The 17,039-nt window shown below is 40.8% G+C and overlaps 1 protein-coding gene across 6 annotated transcripts in view; it reads right to left on the bottom strand.

Annotated features, from left to right (window-relative positions):
* The window catches only part of col7a1 (collagen, type VII, alpha 1), a 58,853-nt gene that overhangs the window by 14,717 nt on the left and 27,097 nt on the right, over positions 1–17,039 (bottom strand). For 5 of the 6 annotated variants that reach the window (XM_044170689.1, XM_044170680.1, XM_044170656.1 and 2 more), the window contains 36 exons: positions 16,415–16,450; positions 16,205–16,249; positions 16,013–16,084; positions 15,833–15,877; positions 15,708–15,743; positions 15,493–15,534; positions 15,304–15,384; positions 15,104–15,139; positions 14,940–14,975; positions 14,554–14,634; positions 14,410–14,445; positions 13,615–13,686; positions 13,412–13,456; positions 12,989–13,024; positions 12,672–12,707; positions 12,036–12,140; positions 11,872–11,937; positions 11,400–11,435; positions 11,273–11,308; positions 11,129–11,176; positions 10,984–11,019; positions 9,675–9,800; positions 9,285–9,494; positions 9,164–9,199; positions 8,999–9,043; positions 8,755–8,871; positions 8,567–8,638; positions 8,384–8,428; positions 7,413–7,448; positions 4,703–4,738; positions 4,564–4,608; positions 4,427–4,459; positions 4,228–4,290; positions 4,055–4,090; positions 3,286–3,366; positions 3,092–3,160 (listed from right to left, as the gene is read on the bottom strand). In XM_044170689.1, coding sequence (XP_044026624.1) covers positions 3,092–3,160; positions 3,286–3,366; positions 4,055–4,090; positions 4,228–4,290; positions 4,427–4,459; positions 4,564–4,608; positions 4,703–4,738; positions 7,413–7,448; positions 8,384–8,428; positions 8,567–8,638; positions 8,755–8,871; positions 8,999–9,043; positions 9,164–9,199; positions 9,285–9,494; positions 9,675–9,800; positions 10,984–11,019; positions 11,129–11,176; positions 11,273–11,308; positions 11,400–11,435; positions 11,872–11,937; positions 12,036–12,140; positions 12,672–12,707; positions 12,989–13,024; positions 13,412–13,456; positions 13,615–13,686; positions 14,410–14,445; positions 14,554–14,634; positions 14,940–14,975; positions 15,104–15,139; positions 15,304–15,384; positions 15,493–15,534; positions 15,708–15,743; positions 15,833–15,877; positions 16,013–16,084; positions 16,205–16,249; positions 16,415–16,450 — 2,112 coding nt within the window. Of the gene's footprint in view, positions 1–3,091; positions 3,161–3,285; positions 3,367–4,054; positions 4,091–4,227; positions 4,291–4,426; positions 4,460–4,563; positions 4,609–4,702; positions 4,739–7,412; positions 7,449–7,772; positions 7,809–8,383; positions 8,429–8,566; positions 8,639–8,754; positions 8,872–8,998; positions 9,044–9,163; positions 9,200–9,284; positions 9,495–9,674; positions 9,801–10,983; positions 11,020–11,128; positions 11,177–11,272; positions 11,309–11,399; positions 11,436–11,871; positions 11,938–12,035; positions 12,141–12,671; positions 12,708–12,988; positions 13,025–13,411; positions 13,457–13,614; positions 13,687–14,409; positions 14,446–14,553; positions 14,635–14,939; positions 14,976–15,103; positions 15,140–15,303; positions 15,385–15,492; positions 15,535–15,707; positions 15,744–15,832; positions 15,878–16,012; positions 16,085–16,204; positions 16,250–16,414; positions 16,451–17,039 lie in introns of all 6 variants that reach the window. The other variant, XM_044170646.1, reaches the window with a different exon arrangement.

Genomic DNA, 17,039 nt, shown 5'->3' with positions numbered 1-17,039 from the left:
CTACTTGCTTCAGACACAAAAGTCTTGTGTTAATAATATGCCTATTCAATTGTACTTGAAATACTGAAAGAAACACTAGGCTGTGACGGTTAATTAATTAAGGAACAATTTGCCAATATTGTCGCTCAAAAGTTACTTTGTGATCACGTGCCGTTTCTTTTTTTGGTGTGTGTGTGTGTGTGTGTGTGTGTGTGTGTGTGTGTGTGTGTGTGTGTGTGTGTGAACAAATGGTGGAGCTGCTGAGCAGATAGACCAGTGTTGCCTGGTTATTTATCAAACTAGTGAATTCACTGACAGTGTCACCAGCAGTTAAGACACATACCATATGCTGTGATCGTAACATCCCTGGTTCAATTCCAGCCAGGGACCTTTGTTACAGGTCACACCCCTCTCTCTAATAATAATAATAATAATAACAATAATAATAAAAATAAATAAAAGTAGCATCAAGACACAAAAGAGCTACTCTACTGTGATGTGAGCATGAGTCCAGCTACCTGCATACATTTGAAAAAACACACATTGTTTTTTGTGGATGACCAACCCCTTTCCGTGGTTGAATAAACATGTCCTTTGGATGCTTAACTGAACAGCTCAAGCCTTTCTACATACTGCCAAACGGACATTTCATCTCTGAAACAGCTGTCCCACATCTGTACAAGCGAGTCACTGAATTCCAATCAAAATGCTTAGGAAACACTGCGGTTGTGAGTTAACAGCTTGTAAATGTATGTGCTACTACATGTTATTATGAAATATGGCAGCAGTACAGTGCAAATCATTTTACAAGATAAGGTCAGGTGCACGCATAGGTTACCAATAATTTGCAGGTTACTAATAGTTTGGTAGCAGTTTAATAAAAGTTTATATAATAAAATTATTCCGATTGGTGTTGGTATCTGCAGTGTAATGACAGATACTGTAAATAAAAACAGAAATGATTTTGACTTTATGTGATGAGCCCTGCAGAGAGAAAGTTATGAATGCATGTGACCTACTCTGTCATTATCAGTCTCACTGAGCTGAAATCTAGCTTAAGTGAGATCCTCATCGGCATAATTGGCACAGACTTTGTCAGGCCGAGCCAATCCCTATTAACAGATGTCTGCAGTCATTCAAATAGAGACAACTGGCAGGCATTAGTATTTCAATGTCCACGAGGGAAGGTAGCTTTCATTTGAAGGGCAAGTAGTGCTGACAAATCATCTGGAGACAAGGTAAATAGTCTACCAAAGTGTCTTTTGCACCTAAAATGTTAATGCTTGTATATTGTAAGGAGAAATATTAAATTCAATTCATGGAAACTCAATTCGTGGAGGTCTTGGCCTGAACATGGGGGCAGCTACACTGGAACATCCAGTTCACTCTGCTTTTCCAATTCTGACCAGAAGTTTATTGTGCATGATCATGCATGATTAGATGATAGCCCTTAGAATGGTTAGACCGTAATGCACTTTCCTTTGTGCTGGTTGTGAGACTACACTAGACAATATCTGGAACTAGCACAGCACAATATATCCGTCAAGAGTGTTCTCCTTGCTCTCTTTCTTGTTATATCTGAGGATTAAGTCCCAAATGAGATTCTGACCAGCCAGGGATGTTTGTTTACATCTCACCTGTTACAACATGTATATGAATTGATGCAAGATAATCCAGACCATCTTGTGCCACTTGCAGACTGACAGGCTGGTAGAGTGCTTTAAAAGAACATTCGAGGCAATTATCCATAAATGTATGCAAGGACTTAGCTGAAATTCACATTCATGGTTGGTTATTTTTAGAGTGGGAGGCACTACAGGTTCCACAGGGTTTCCCCGCCATTTAACTACAAAAAAAACAACTCCAGGGCTGTACTGCACAGATAATCTAGACATGTGAGGGTAGTGTGAACACAAGAAAGATCAACTAAATATGTTTCAGACATGTGAAAACTCTTTTTACCGGGTCAGCAAGTGCTGTCGTTTAACAGAGAAATCCCACTGATACAGCTTGCACGGGAAGATGAAGTTCTTGTATTATAGCTTAATCCCAGCTCAAAATACTCACCAAATGACAAGGGATGTTTACAGTATGCTGGGTATTTAATATGGTACAGTAGGTAGCTCACTGACAGACATAATTTAATTTTATTTAATTTAGTTTAGTTAAATTTGAAGAAATGTGTCTCCTGTTTCTGGCTGATATGAACATTGAGGGAAATTAATGAAGACCAAATATTCAAAAAACCTTTTCATACAGATCTATTCTCACTTTCAATAGCCCAGATAGCAGAGTTATTTGTGTTACCACAGAGTGTTTTAGATTTGTTTTCACCAGGAAACACACCTAAACATTTCCCAGGTTAGAGGCACGTGGCTGACCCCATCGTCTGTATATTCAGAGGCAAAAGTTTGTTCAGGAGGTTTGTTTGTTCAGCAGGTCTGAGATTATCTGGTGTATCAGTCCATCATAGCACTGTGTTATTGTATTTGACGTTGCTATGTAGAACACAATTTCCAAATTCAATTGCCATTAAACACCTCAAACTTCTGCCTTGCCCATTGTATTGACTTTACTGGATTTAACCACAGGCTGACAAATCCCCTCATCAACAGAGTCAGACAGAACACATCTATATTCTGTTGTTTTCTGTTGTTTTTCTGTTGTTTCGTGAGTTGTTTGGAGCGCTTGTTGTTTGTCATGTTCCTCTCCCTTCAGCCTCATGGCTTACACTGCTGCAGCCTATTCAGAGATTTCAGAGTTAAAATATGAGAGTTTATGAAGACAGCTAGCATCAGCATATAAGCAACTAACAGTGGGACTCAGCTAACTTTAAGAAGTGTATACATTGCAGGGGGATGTATCTGGAGCACCAGGCAGCCCCAGCCCTAGGTGGACAAACAACAGCAGCCTGACCACGGCCCCTGAAGGAAGACTCAGAACAGGTACACCTAGTGTTGTGCGTCAGATGAAAACTCTCGCAGTAGGAAGCTAATAATAGCACTACATAAATGTTTTTTATTACTTCAGGCAGCAAATCATTCTGTAGCTGTAAAAGCAACAACAAAACCAATTTAATTGATGGTCCTTTTAGCATACAGCATGTTCTTACCTTCCCTGGAGGACCGCTGTCTCCCTGCTCCCCCTTTAAGCCGGACTGGCCTGGAGGTCCAGGAATACCCTGAGGAACAAATTACACAATGATGACATCGAGAAGGACCTGATAAAAACAGCACAGTGCACACTAAACACAGAGTCTACTACATGAACATAAACACTGGAACATAGAGACAGAGACAAACACACCTGCTTTCCTGGTAACCCAGGTATTCCTTCTTTGCCAGGCACCCCATCTCTTCCAGGGACTCCTGGTTTACCTGCTTCACCCTGAGGAGCAGCACATACTTCAGTATTTGAAATATGTATTTAATCACAAGCATGTCACGTTTACATTTGGGTGTACTCAGGAGGTTGCAAATCATCCAAAAAAATCTGTGGAGCTTATTTCAATCCTAGTTAATATGGATCTTTTATGGTTTGCATGAGAATAAAAATTAATTTTCAAGATTACACACAATGCCCAATAAAAGTTTCTTTTCTTGGGGTTTAAAAAAATGTGTTTGATTTTTTTGTCAGATTCTCCAAAACAGTGCTGCAGCGCAGAAGTGTAAGTTCCAGTGTGTTTGATTATAAAATCTCCTCTTAATAATGAGGTCTTCACTTATTATTTTAATATATTTATTTTATAATAGTAAGATATTACACAAACAGCCAACAACAAAAATTAGAGGTAGAAAGGCTGGTTGGAGGGCATTGCTTGTTATTCAGCGGAAGGTACAACAAATCACATGTTCTGTATACTGCTTTTTCAAATTATGAACACAAAATGCAGCTGAAGCCTCCATTTATCAACAAAAGCTTGGTACACATGTTTTGGCATTTTTATTTAATTACCTTCCCATTTTCAGTTACAACTGAAATGCCTCTGGCTCAAAACATTTCTTCAATTTTACATTTCCTCACTGTGCTCCATGCTGCAGCCACAGTAGCAGCCAGATCAGGATTACATACTCACCACCTGCCCTGACAGTCCTGGGGGACCCTGTGGACCCTGCAGGGTAGAAATAAATACAGTGGTATGAGGGAACACAATATGATACACACACATGAAATTTTCGTTGAATTTCATGAGAAAACATGAACACAGTTTTTCCCAGAAGAGAAGCTGTGATTTATGGGAACACTTACTACAGCTCCTGGAGGACCTGATGGTCCTGGCAGACCTGTGCTCCCTTGGGCACCGGGAGGACCCTGCAGAGAGGAGAAATAAACTCACAATAAAATGCACAATACAACTTCATAATGTAGATTGTTATGTAACTAGGTAGGGCAAGGGCAATTGAATCACTTGTCTAAAAAATATAAAACACAACTGGAGCTGTTTTACCTGGACACCAACACCTGGCTGTCCTTGATTACCCTGAGAAAAACAAACTTTTTATGACTTTGACCAACCAATAACAAACAAAAGAATTTCAGTATACATGATGTAACAGGTAGCACACTGAGATGTAGTAAACTCACCTTCACACCTGGTGGACCTGGAAGACCGTTGGGACCCATGGGGCCCTAATTGAAACACATATCACCAACATGTAATCTGCTGTTGTTAATAACAGAGTCTGAGTGTGTATGCATGCTTTGTCGTGTGTGTGATACTTACAGTTGGCCCCCTTATACCAGGCTCTCCTGGGTTTCCCTAGAAGCAAAATACGTAGTCATATACAGTACACATTTTGACATTTTGGAAAAGCTTATCCGCTTGCTTGCTGAGAGTTAAATTGATACCACTCTTGTGTTTGTCATAAATTTTTGTCTTCCTGGAGTCTCCACTGGTTGCCTGGCAACCTCATGGAGATGACAAAACTCCAGAAAGTCACTGGGCACAGCTAACAAATAGTCCCGAACATGACACATATGCATGAATACAGTGGCTTGCAAAAGTATTCATACCCCTGGAATTTTTTCACATATTGTCACGTCATAACCACAAATTTAAATACATTTTCTTAGCATTTTATGTGAATCAGCAACACAAAATGGCACACAAGTGTGAAGTGGAAGGAAATATTTAACAAAATTTCCAAATTTATAAATAAATAATAATAAATAAAAAACTTAAAAGTCCAGCGTGCAAAAGTATTCAGCCCCCTTTTTCTTGAATGCAACCAATTGCTTTTAGTAGTTGCCTGATGATTTTGGAAAGATTGAATGTTGACCAAATGACTAAAAAGAGTCCACCTGTGTGTAATCATGTCTCAGTATAAATGCAGCTGTGCTGTGAAGGCCACAGAAGTTTGTTAAGAGAGTGTTGGGGAGCAAACCACAAAATGAAGTCAAAGGAGCACACCAAACAGGTCAGAGGAAAAGTTGTGGTGAAGTTTACAGCGGGCCTTGGATATAAAAAGATTTCCCAAGCGTTGAACATCTCAAGCAGCACTGTTCAATCCATCAGCCGGAAATGGAAAGAGTATGCAAACTGCAAAACCTACCTAGACATGGCCGTCCACCAAAACTTATAGAACGAACAAGAAGAGCACTCATCAGAGATGCAGTCAGGAGGCCCATGGTGACTCTGGAAGAGCTGCAGAGATCCACAGCTCAGGTGGGGGAATCTGTTCACAGGACAACTATTAGTCGTGCACTACACAATTCTGGTCTTTGTGGAAGAGTGGCAAGAAGAAAGCCATTGTTGAAAACCATCCATAAGAAGTCTCGTTTACAGTTCGCTAGAAGTCATTTGGAGGACACAGCATACATGTGGCAGAAGGTGCTCTGGTCTGATGAGACCAAAATTGAACTTTTTGGCCTAAAAGCAAAACGCTACGTGTGGAGGAAAACTAACACTGCACATCACTCTGAACACACCATTCCCACAGTCAAACACGGTGGTGGCAGCATCATGCTGCGGGGGTGCTTTTTTTTCAGCTGGAACAGGGAAGCTGGTCAGAGTTGATGGGAAGATAGATGGAGCTAAATACAGGGCAATCTTGGAAGAAAACCTGTTGGAGTCTGCAAAAGACTTGAGACTGGGGCGGAGGTTCACCTTCCAGCAGGACAATGATCCTAAACATAAAGCCAAAGCGACAATGGAATGGTTTAAAGCAAAATATATTCATGTGTTAGAATGGCCCAGTCAAAGTCTGGACCTAAATCCAATTGAAAATCTTTAGCAAGATCTGAAAACTGCAGTTCACAAACGGTCTCCATCAAATCTGACAGAGCTTGAACTGTTTTGCCAGGAAGAATGGGCAAAAATTTCAGTCTGTAGGTGTGCAAAGCTGGTGGAGACATACCCCAAAAGACTTGAAGCTGTAATTGCAGCAAAAGTATTGACTTAGGGGGGCTGAATACTTTTGCACGCTGCACTTTTCAGTTTTGTATTTTTTTTATAAATCTGGAAATGATGTATAATTTTCTTTCTACTTCACAATTATGTACTATTTTGTTACTATTGTGTTACTTATTCACATAAAATGCAAATGAAAAAATATTTAAAATTTGTGGTTGTGATGTGACAATATGTGGAAAACGTTCCAGGGGTATGAATACTTTTGCAAGCCACTGTATGTTTCTAGAAATTGAGCACGTAAAAATTTACATACTTTTTTATGTACTCGATATTGGACAACATGGAGTTAACATAAATAATACACTGACGGGTCACTGACACTAGGAGACACAAATATACAAACACATAAACATCTGACTCATGACAACAGGTAGGCCAATACAAACAGAGCATCAACAATGTCAACACAAGAGACACTCACAGTGCTGTAAAATCAGTGCTGTGAGAGGGATAAGTACACAACAGACAGCAGGCACAGCTGCATGCACGATAAGCAGACTCAAGCGAATTGACGGTACTTTTTGGAGTACACCCAATTTAGTATTCCCCCCTACTATTGTACATTGGATCATGGCGAGAGCTTCAGCTCACAATGTCAGCTGATTTCTTTTCATCTCCTCCAACAAATCTGCAGTGTTTTACACGCTAAAAAGTCAACTCTTGAGTTTGACACAGACTCTTTGGTGACAGGCGGTCTTAAATATTTCATGATAAACCGATCAAGGTTTGACTCTTATCCCAGATCCAAGATCCCAGAAGGATGCTGGGGGCTGATGCTGGTGAAATTTGCCTGGGAGGTACATGACGGTGCGTGCATCCTGTTGATAGGCTCTTCTAGCCTCCTGTTGTTAAATGCAGATACATCTATCAAACTACTTGCTGCCTAAGCTAAAGACCACTGGTATCTACAGCTTTGGTCCATTCCCCCTTCTCCCTCTTGTATCCGATACCACAGGAACAGGTTCTCTCAGCCCTCCCTCCTCCAGAGCTCAAGCATGCCAGCCAGCAGCAGAGAACCTACCGGTCTGCCTAGAACTCCTGGGAACCCAGGCAGGCCCTGGACAGGATGAAAGACAGAGGAAGGTGGATGACAGGAGGGTGGGGAGACAGGTGGGTGGAGAACAGTGTTGGAAAAGGGGAAACAAACAACACAGAAAAGGAAATGGACAGAGAGAAGGCACATATGAGGAGAGAAAGGAAGTTAAGAGAGTGAGGTGTTAGCTGCACAGCTGCAAAAGGTTACTGTCTACGGATCTATGAAGCCTCGGCCCAAGACGGGGAAAAAAGAGCTCCATCAGCTTACTGCTTGCAGCCAACCCAGTGGTTTACTCTGAAGAGCAAGCCTAAGACAAGGCTCTTTGCTGGGTTACTGGTTACTCACTGGTTGGCCTTGAGGACTAGCGGGCCCTCGTGGGCCCTGCTCCGACATGGAGGGAAGGAAAACAAAAAGTGTGAGGACGTGCTTAATATCTCTCCTCTCTTAGCATTTATTCCTGCACCAACCAAGCAGTCATGACATATAGTACATCATTTGGCCGAGTGTGTTTGGGCTTTTAGTGATCACTGTAAATAGTGTGGTAAGGGAAAAGATGAAACCTTAATGTGCCCTCTGATGTCAACTGGAATCCTGCTGGTTTAAAATTTTAAAAAAAGGTAAGCAGGTGCATTATGTCTTTCATATGCATTAATACTCCTCCAGTTACATAGCACAATACTGAACATTTATATATATATATAAAAAATATTATAAATACATTATTAACTTTATACGATTAAATATATTTTGTAACTCCCATAAGAAAAAAAACACACTTACCAAGTCAACATGAAATAAATATTAACTAAATAGTTGCACAAGTGTCTCTAAAACAAGAAAGTCATTACTATATCATGCTCTTTGTGAAAATTTAAAATACAAAAATAACAATATTGTCAATTTCAACTTCACAGTTAGAAGTATAACTTAGCTCACTTCCAGTACTTCACACTTACCGGTTTCCCATCCTGACCAGGTTTTCCTGGTTCTCCTGGTGTTCCCTGAAATGACAAACCACAGATTGCTTTTTATAAAAATGTGTGGTTACAACAGTAAGATCAAAACCTGATTTTCTCACTTTAGGGAGTTTGCAATTTTTACAATATTCTAACCTAGATTACACCTGTGAGCCAGCTCACCTGCGAGCCATCACGTCCTCTTTCTCCAGACTCTCCCCTGTCTCCTTTATCACCACGAGGTCCCTCAAAACCCTGTCAGACCCATTAAAAGTAGCTAATTTGCATATAGAAGCATATGTGACATAAGCGTGACATGACATATGATATGGACATGTGACTATATTATTTGTATTATGTGTAAATCTTACCCGGTCTCCTTTAGGTCCCGGTGCTCCTGCAACACCAGGCTCTCCCTTCTGTCCTGCAAGTCCTGGAGGGCCTTGGACCCCAGGTGTACCAATCAGTAATGAGTCAGCAGATTCTCCCTACAGTAGATACACACAAATGCTTACTGTATGAACTCCATTCTATGTATTGTGTCTCTTATATCTACAAAATGTGGAATCTCCACGGTTACACTACAATCAATAACAAGAATGAGAAGGAGTTTACCTTTTGACCTGGTGGACCGGCTGGTCCTGTTATCCCGATTTTGCCCTGAAAAACAAAGAAATTCTCAGTTCAGTATGGAGGTGTTTACATAAAACATAAATTTCTTCTAACTATCTTCATGTGGAGGACCAAAGTAAACATAGTCAATGTAACATAAGCACTTACAGATTCTCCTTTGTCACCTTTCTCTCCTCTCACCCCCTGAAATACAGATATAGATAATATTAGCAGAATCATGTTCAGTCCATGAAAAATCTTCAGTTGTTTACTCAACTCTCCTCTTCACCTTATCCCCTGGTCTTCCAGCCTCCCCCAGTTCCCCAGCTCGCCCAGGAACTCCCGGTATTCCTGGTTTGCCTGGCTCTCCAGCAGGCCCTGGGGGTCCCTCTGGCCCTCGCTCTCCAATGGCTCTACCTGTAGGCCCAGTTGCTCCCACGGGTCCTCGCTCCCCTTGGTCCCCTTTTGCTCCTCTCTCTCCTGGAAAACCACGAGGACCCTGGTGCACAACAGGGAACGGAAAGAATTAAACAAATATAATTTATAAACTATTTGAATAATGTTGACATTTCAATAAACATCAAATAGTGGTTGAAATGATCTTACTTGGGTACTTCATCAAGTTTTGTTTGTTTTCATTTTTACCGTAAGCCTCCAAGATGCCCTTAGCCATACTCACATCTGCAGCAGATGGTCCTCTTGGTCCAGGTTCACCCCTGTCTCCTTTTTCACCTTTCTCTGCCTTCGCCACTGTAGGAACCTGTAGTGTGTCCTTCCTGTCCACAACCACCTTCAGATCAGACACCTGTGTGGAGGGCAGAAAAGGGAATTGGTTGGCAAAAGCTTCATACAGTAACTTTCAGCCACAGATTCCAGTCTGTGAAGTGCTTTAGACCTCAGCTAAAGACCAGACATTTAGATTTCATCTCGGCATCTGGAAAGTTGCTTGTAATCAGTGTCTTTTGTGTCACTTTCACCTGCTGAATCCAAAAAAATGCAAGGTCTAAGGTCATTTTATAATGTATTCACACATAAACTCTGAGATATATGGTTTTACTGTGAGAGATTGAGATTGAGTTTTTCATCTGCAAGAATACTAAATGAGGGTAGTAAACTCCTCCACACTGCCAGGGCTACATTTATTCAAAGAAGTGACAATTCAGTGATAGACCTATGTCAGTCATTGGTCTACGTCTATGGCATCAAGCCCCACATGCTGCTGTAGGTTTAAACTACTTGCAGTCCTATTTTTATAATGCCCATAAACCAAGAGCTAATCCCATATTTAACCATGGCATCTCTGTTAATTCACTTTTACTGGATTGAAGCCATTTATATTTTCAAACTAATTGAGCTGTTTGAAGAAACAACAGCTGAAGAACAAATGGACTAATTTTGCCACTTTGCACAAGTTCAAGGACATGTTCTATTACCAAAATAATTATGCTACAATATGTATCCATATATCCATAATAGATACATGAGTAAGAATTGAGATTAAGGCTGTTTAGTTATTAGAATTAGATTGGATATGAAATGGTCTTACTGTTCTTGCCAGTTTGCCAAATATATTTCCAAATTCACTTCACAACACAAATTAATTTTGACATTTGAAATATGACTTATAAACATATCTGACTAAGAGGACAGTTTAGGGATTTTAAGAAATGTGCTACACCGACAGTGGGGAAGTAGTTATCTGGACATACATGTAGGTGCAACGCTATTGGAAATAAGCACTGATGAAAAGAGTAACAATCAAAACGCTGTCCAGTGAAAATAAATTTGTGGATTTTGGAGTCAGTTTGCAGGCATTACTCTTCATCGACGGCAACAGACATTTCCATCTCAAAAGGCATCATCAAGCTACAACCTCATCATGTTCAAATCCAATGTAAAGGTGCATCTATTGCATTTAAATATATCTCCTTAAACGACATAATAATCATTACTTTGCAAATCTGCATAATTGTTTGGAGTCCACATACCTGAATGCCAAAGCTGGCCAGAGCCCTCTGTACATCCTGGTTAGAGGAATACACAAACATCAGTCAACAGAGCTGAAGAATATTGACAATAAATCTTTCCACACGTCACAGCTGAGTCGTAACAGGTGATGTGCTGACGTCTTACCCCTGCTGTCCCAGGTTTGCCCGGCGCCCCGTCCTCTCCTGGGTCTCCCTGCCAATAAAAAGATATCAAAGTGTCAACACAAAACACATGAAACCTCACTCATGTCACACTTTCACTATAATGGCGATGGAAGTTTCAACTTACAGCGTCACCTTTAACGCCCGGTGGACCTCTATCCCCCTGGAACAAAGAAAGTTAGAAGGTTAAAAAGCAGACTAAGTGTTTACTAATATAAAGCAAACTGAGATCAATAAAGACAACCACAACTTACTCGGGCTCCCACAGGGCCTGGGATCCCAGGTACGCCCTGAAGGACAGAGCAAGGACAATGAGAAAAATATCAACAGATAAGACTGGGAGGGCTGCAGAAGCATACAGAGACAGATGTAGATAAAAGACACGTCTCTGCTGCTACATGTGGGAGAGCGATGCTGCTGGGGATAACATGACCACACAAGAGCTAGATACTCTTTCTAGCTGATCTGTACAATTACCTTTTCTATGATTGTATGCAAAAAGAAAGACAGTTCTATGAAAGTATAATTACATACAGAAAAAATGCTTTGTGTGTCTAATGAATTTATCTTCCATTAATGCACAGCAGCCCTTGGTCGTCCATATTATTCTTAGCACACAACACTGCAGAAAAAGCAGTAATGTGTGTGTTACACTGTAATATGCATTTAAAGAATGTAATGTAATTAACAACAATTTCAGAATGCTGCAAAGTCATGCACACTCACAGGGGTTCCTGGAGGCCCCTGCGGGCCTGGGACTGGTGCCGCTTCAGCTCCTTTAACATACACAACCTGAAAGACAGCAGCAGTGCATAGATTAGTAAAAATGACAAACTATCATTCCCATTCATAATATGTTTCGAATGTGTATACGTATACATCAGTTGTACCTGTCCAGGAGGACCAATGTTGCCAGGTACTCCAGGAGGCCCCGGCGGGCCAGAGGGTCCTACAGGCCCAGCAAGGCCCCGGTCTCCTTTCAGTCCATCACGGCCCTGGAAAGCACATGCGATTACACAAGTGAGACTACCTTTACACTGGGTTACTTCCTCCTGCGCTATAGTAGAGGCTGAACTATAAAATCAAAGCAGGTGGCTGCTGCCACCCCTCCACTGATGTTCTAGAGATAATTAATGAATTAATTAATGAATTTGCACATGAAAACGGCACTCTGACATTTGGCGCCTCTCTGCATTCCTCTCAGAAGTGGCTCCCCCTTAAAGGCTAAGCTTGATCATTAGAGGCTAGTGAATTTATATAGCTGCTTCTGAAAAGCCTATTGATTCAGCAGTGAGTGTGATGGTAATGTCAATGTCAGAGCAAACTACAGTTGATAAATACACACTTGAGGAGGAAAGTGATGAGGAGAAAAGAAAGGAAGAAAGCTGATGTGTGATACAATAAAGTCAATATAGGAAGCAGAGGGTGAGAACAGGCAGGTTGAGTCTGGCAGGATACAGTGTAGAAACAAACTGACAACAAAACACGAAGAGATAATGATATAAAGGAAATTTGGTGAAACTAACATCTCTTCCAGCTGCTCCCGCTTCTCCTTTGTCACCCTGCAGATTAAAGACAGCAGAGTCAGGTTCACAAGGAAATTCAGGCATAATAAGCGCAATCTTCATAAACTATTTTCTAAAAACTCACTAAAATAAAAAGGCACTAGTCCTACCTAGCTACATTATTGTTTGATTTCAGTTTTAGTCAGTTTTGTTTGGTGCTTTTACATGAGGTGTACATGACAACATTCATATGAGGATATTGGGAAAAAAACCCTTTTTGACTAAACCTCATCCTGTCAGTGCCAGATGATTGTATAAACTGATAAACAGCTACAAACCTTTCTCCCATCTTCACCTGGCACACCATCCTCACCCTGTAAGTCAAAGCAAAAGGTATTACGGACTCTACAGGAACAAACTGAATAATGGCCGGTCCGCTGCAGGAGCACTCAGATAATTCAGTGCCACTGCTTTAGAGACTCACTTAAGACAGCCATTATGCAGCAGACCCCGAAATAAATGTCTGTGCTGCTTTTGATCGCTAAACATCATTCACAGGAAAGAGTACATCAAGGCCCTTATCCATTAGAGAATGACAGAGAAACATACAGAGAAAAAAAACAAGCACTACTGACAAGATTTATATTCTGACTGAACAGAATCAATGTCAAAATATGTCAGTCAAGTCACTAATGCAGCGTGTCATATTTTAGTGGATATTACATTCAAGACGCTGAAGTATACCAGTTGAGAAACGTTACCATTTTTCCAGGAGGCCCAGTTTTGCCATCTTCACCTGCTTTACCCTGAAATATAACAGCAAGGATGATGAGACACAACTAAGTAAATGTGTTCGAAAACAGACTGAGAGGTAAAGAAACAAACAAATGGATGAGACCGATGGAGGGATACGTAAATACAAAAATAAAAGTTTGTTTGTGTGTGGGTGTGTGTGCACACTTACAGGTGTCCCTGGAGTGCCTGGGGGCCCAACAGGCCCTGGGGGGCCCTGTTCCCCTCTAAGTCCTGCTAAACCCTGGTAAATGAAACCAACACACATCACAGTGAATGGTTTAATGCCTGGAGACCTAAAACTGATTTAGATTTGGTCATATTTTGCACTATATTGAGGGGATGTGAGGACAGTTAAAAGGAGTTTAAGATGTATAATTTAATGGTGTTAAAGTGAAGTAACACTTGACACAAATTAAATGTGCAGAGGATTGCGCATGACAGAAATGGCAACTGCAATTTGTTTTGGTTGTACAGCAGCAGTAGTCGTAGAGCAGTCATCTGTTTGACCCTTAAAATAGCATTTAGACTCTTTAGCTAAACTGTAAGTTGAGCAGTTATGGACTTTTAGAATCATTATTATCGTCAATATTACATAATAGTCTCCTGTGAAACTGCACTGGCCTGGAGACGTCTTTCCATACAGTCGGCTTATGCAACTGGCCACAGGAGTGAAGGTTGAACTTGAATACCTCCACAGTGCCCTCTGCAGCACGTACACATAAAGTGCACATATGTGATTGCAATTCAGGGGCAGACGTGTTTACTGTGTTCAATACAGAATTTGGATAATATGACCAAAATAAGAATACATTGTTTTAGACAACTTACTAAATAAATACAAAACTCACTACTAAAGTGAGCATAACACCAAAATATCAGCATTTATTTTCAAATGATTACTGAAAATTAATACAAATCAGGGCCACTTGTATTCAAACAACCACACAGGAAAAAGGAAACTCACATCTCTCCCAGGATCTCCCTGTTTCCCAGGATCTCCCTGTAACACAAATACAGTGTATCAGCTGCAAACACATTCAATAGCCAGTGAGGCTCTACATACATTGTGTTTTATAGTTTGGTGAAAAGATGGCATAAACTAAAGTACCCTCTGACCAGGTGGTCCAGAAGCACCTGGTTTACCATCAAGACCGGGACGTCCATCTAACCCGGATGCTCCCCTTTCTCCCTGATCACACAGAGGTTTAGGGTTAGAAAACTACATTTACATTACAGCCTGAAACAGTAAGAGAACAGTTTAAGTGGCGCAATTCAACTTTTGGCCATGAAGCTTTCTGCCAGGCCCTCTGCACTTCATCCCACTGGGAATCTACTGTGTGGGAAACTGAATCCAGAGGAATGAAGGACAGTGAGACCTGCCACTCACCAGAAAGCGGAAAATCCAAGTTCATTTTTTTTTTATATTAATAAAATTTCAAGGGTCAGTTCAGTAGGTGAGATTGTGAGGACCAGTCACACTGACTGATATCAAACCTTCTCTCCAGGCGCTCCTCTTTCTCCTGCGTCACCCTGGAAATATTACAAAGTGAAAGTGATGTAAATGTGTGTGAAAGGAAATGAGCACATGATTCAGATATTTACAGATATGAAGAAGAAGAGAACTGAAGTAGAGAAGCAGTGACAGAAAGCAAACTCACTCTTGTGCCTGCGGGCCCCCGTTGTCCCTCAGAACCCTTTAGAGACAGCAGGGAAAGAACAAGAAGTCACAGGATGATCAGTCATGCATACTAAATAAACAGGGAAAGAGGTCAGCGTGCTTACAGATGTATATACTGTACAGTGGCTGATCAGATTCTCACAGGAGCATTTACAAATAGCAAGAATGAGGCAAACTCACTCGTAGGCCTGGGGCTCCGGGAGTCCCTGCTTCGCCTTTCTGACCTTTGCTGCCAGGCTCTCCAGGGTTGCCACCGTCGCCCTGGGAATCACAGTGACGTAAGTTGTTTTAGCTGTGCTACTTAACATTTTTACCCAATTAACGTTCATTTTATTTTACACACTAGCTCGACACAGGTGCAGTACACACCTTCTCTCCTCTCTCTCCTTTTAGCTGGCCCTGGATGTCCGCCTGTTGAAGAGAACAATAGTCTCAGAATTGGATCGAACTGGGTTCATTCAATGGTAAGAAGATGCTGGAGACTGTAGTGTTCCTAACTCTAGTTTATGTTGATCAAAATGGTTTATTAATTATCATTATGGTTCATTTTGTTTTAAACATGCAGTACAGCGTGACACACTCACCATTTTTCCCGGTGGTCCTGGAGGCCCTTGTGGACCCTTGAAGAAGTGAGTGAAATAATGTGAACCCACTGACAGCAGATCCAAAGTTATAAAAGCACTTTGTAAAAATAAAGCATTCAACGAACCAGTTCTCCTTTCTCTCCTCTCTGTCCTGCAGGTCCAGGGCTGCCCTATGATCGAATACAGATCAATAAAAGATGCTGAGCTGACCTTCCTCACTGTTTCTTCTCTCAAGGCCTCAGTGGAACAGCACAAGAGCATATTGAAAAGCTGTCTATCTGATGATACATAAATGTGTGTCTCACATTTCGTCCGTGCTCTCCTGGGTCTCCCATGTCTCCTTTCTCTCCTGGCCGTCCTGGTTGACCAGGCAGTCCCTGGGGGTTGGGGGTGGGGTGTCAATAAAAATGTCCATTAACTGAACTTTCCATTGACGTAACCTGGTAGTTTTAGAAAGAAAACCTCTCTATAAAGTGTGTCAAAGACACTTTTCCTACCCTCAGTCCTCTTTCTCCTGGCTTCCCTGGAAGTCCAGACTCCCCCTGATGAAAAGCAAGTTGAAAACAAAGAAAAGACATTGGCAGTGAAATGTACAGACTAATCTTTCTAAATAAACACACACTTTTGTATTAATAAAGAAAAGCATTCCAACAGAAAATGAAATGAAAGTTAAACGAAATTTAAGAAACGAAAAATGGAATACTTACAGGTGTGCCTTCATCACCCTTCTCTCCTCTCCCTCCCTGTAAAACATAAAGTAGAAATAATTGATTGATTATAAAATTTCTACAACATCAAGTGAGTAAAGGGTCAGAACAGAGAACATATACAAAAGAAATTGTGAGAAAATTACACACAAAGTGTATTTGTCTTTACCTCTAAAATGGCATCATTAGAAAGACATGCATGAGGAACAGAAGAAAGCTTAACAGGCGGTCTGATCTTTGATCACAGCACTGAGAGCAACATGCAATAACAATAACTGATTGACTATGTTTGTACATAGTATAATGTAGTGTCCTACTTCAGTGAGTAAAGAAAACCAGGAAATGAAAGACAGTAAGACATTGGCATTTTCATTAAAAATTACTTAAAACGATTAGTCAACTAGCAAAAGCCACTTAATTTTTCTGTCCATTGACTAATCAATTAAACATTACTCATCATTAATCATTTCAGCTCTAAAGATCATACCATTCAATTCCGTCGTTAAGCAATAACATTTAATTATCACCCAGTGAATGTAGATAATTCTAACAATGAGATACTGAAAACGGTGTGCAGAAAAGGTATTGTTGTTGTATTGTGTTACTTTTCACAGTTAAGACTTGA

The sequence above is a fragment of the Siniperca chuatsi genome, linkage group LG2 (genome assembly GCF_020085105.1).
Source record: "Siniperca chuatsi isolate FFG_IHB_CAS linkage group LG2, ASM2008510v1, whole genome shotgun sequence".
NCBI classification, from domain to species: Eukaryota; Metazoa; Chordata; class Actinopteri; order Centrarchiformes; family Sinipercidae; genus Siniperca; species Siniperca chuatsi.
The sequence above is the reverse complement of the archived record's forward strand: the minus strand, read 5'-3'. Positions and strand labels throughout refer to the sequence as shown.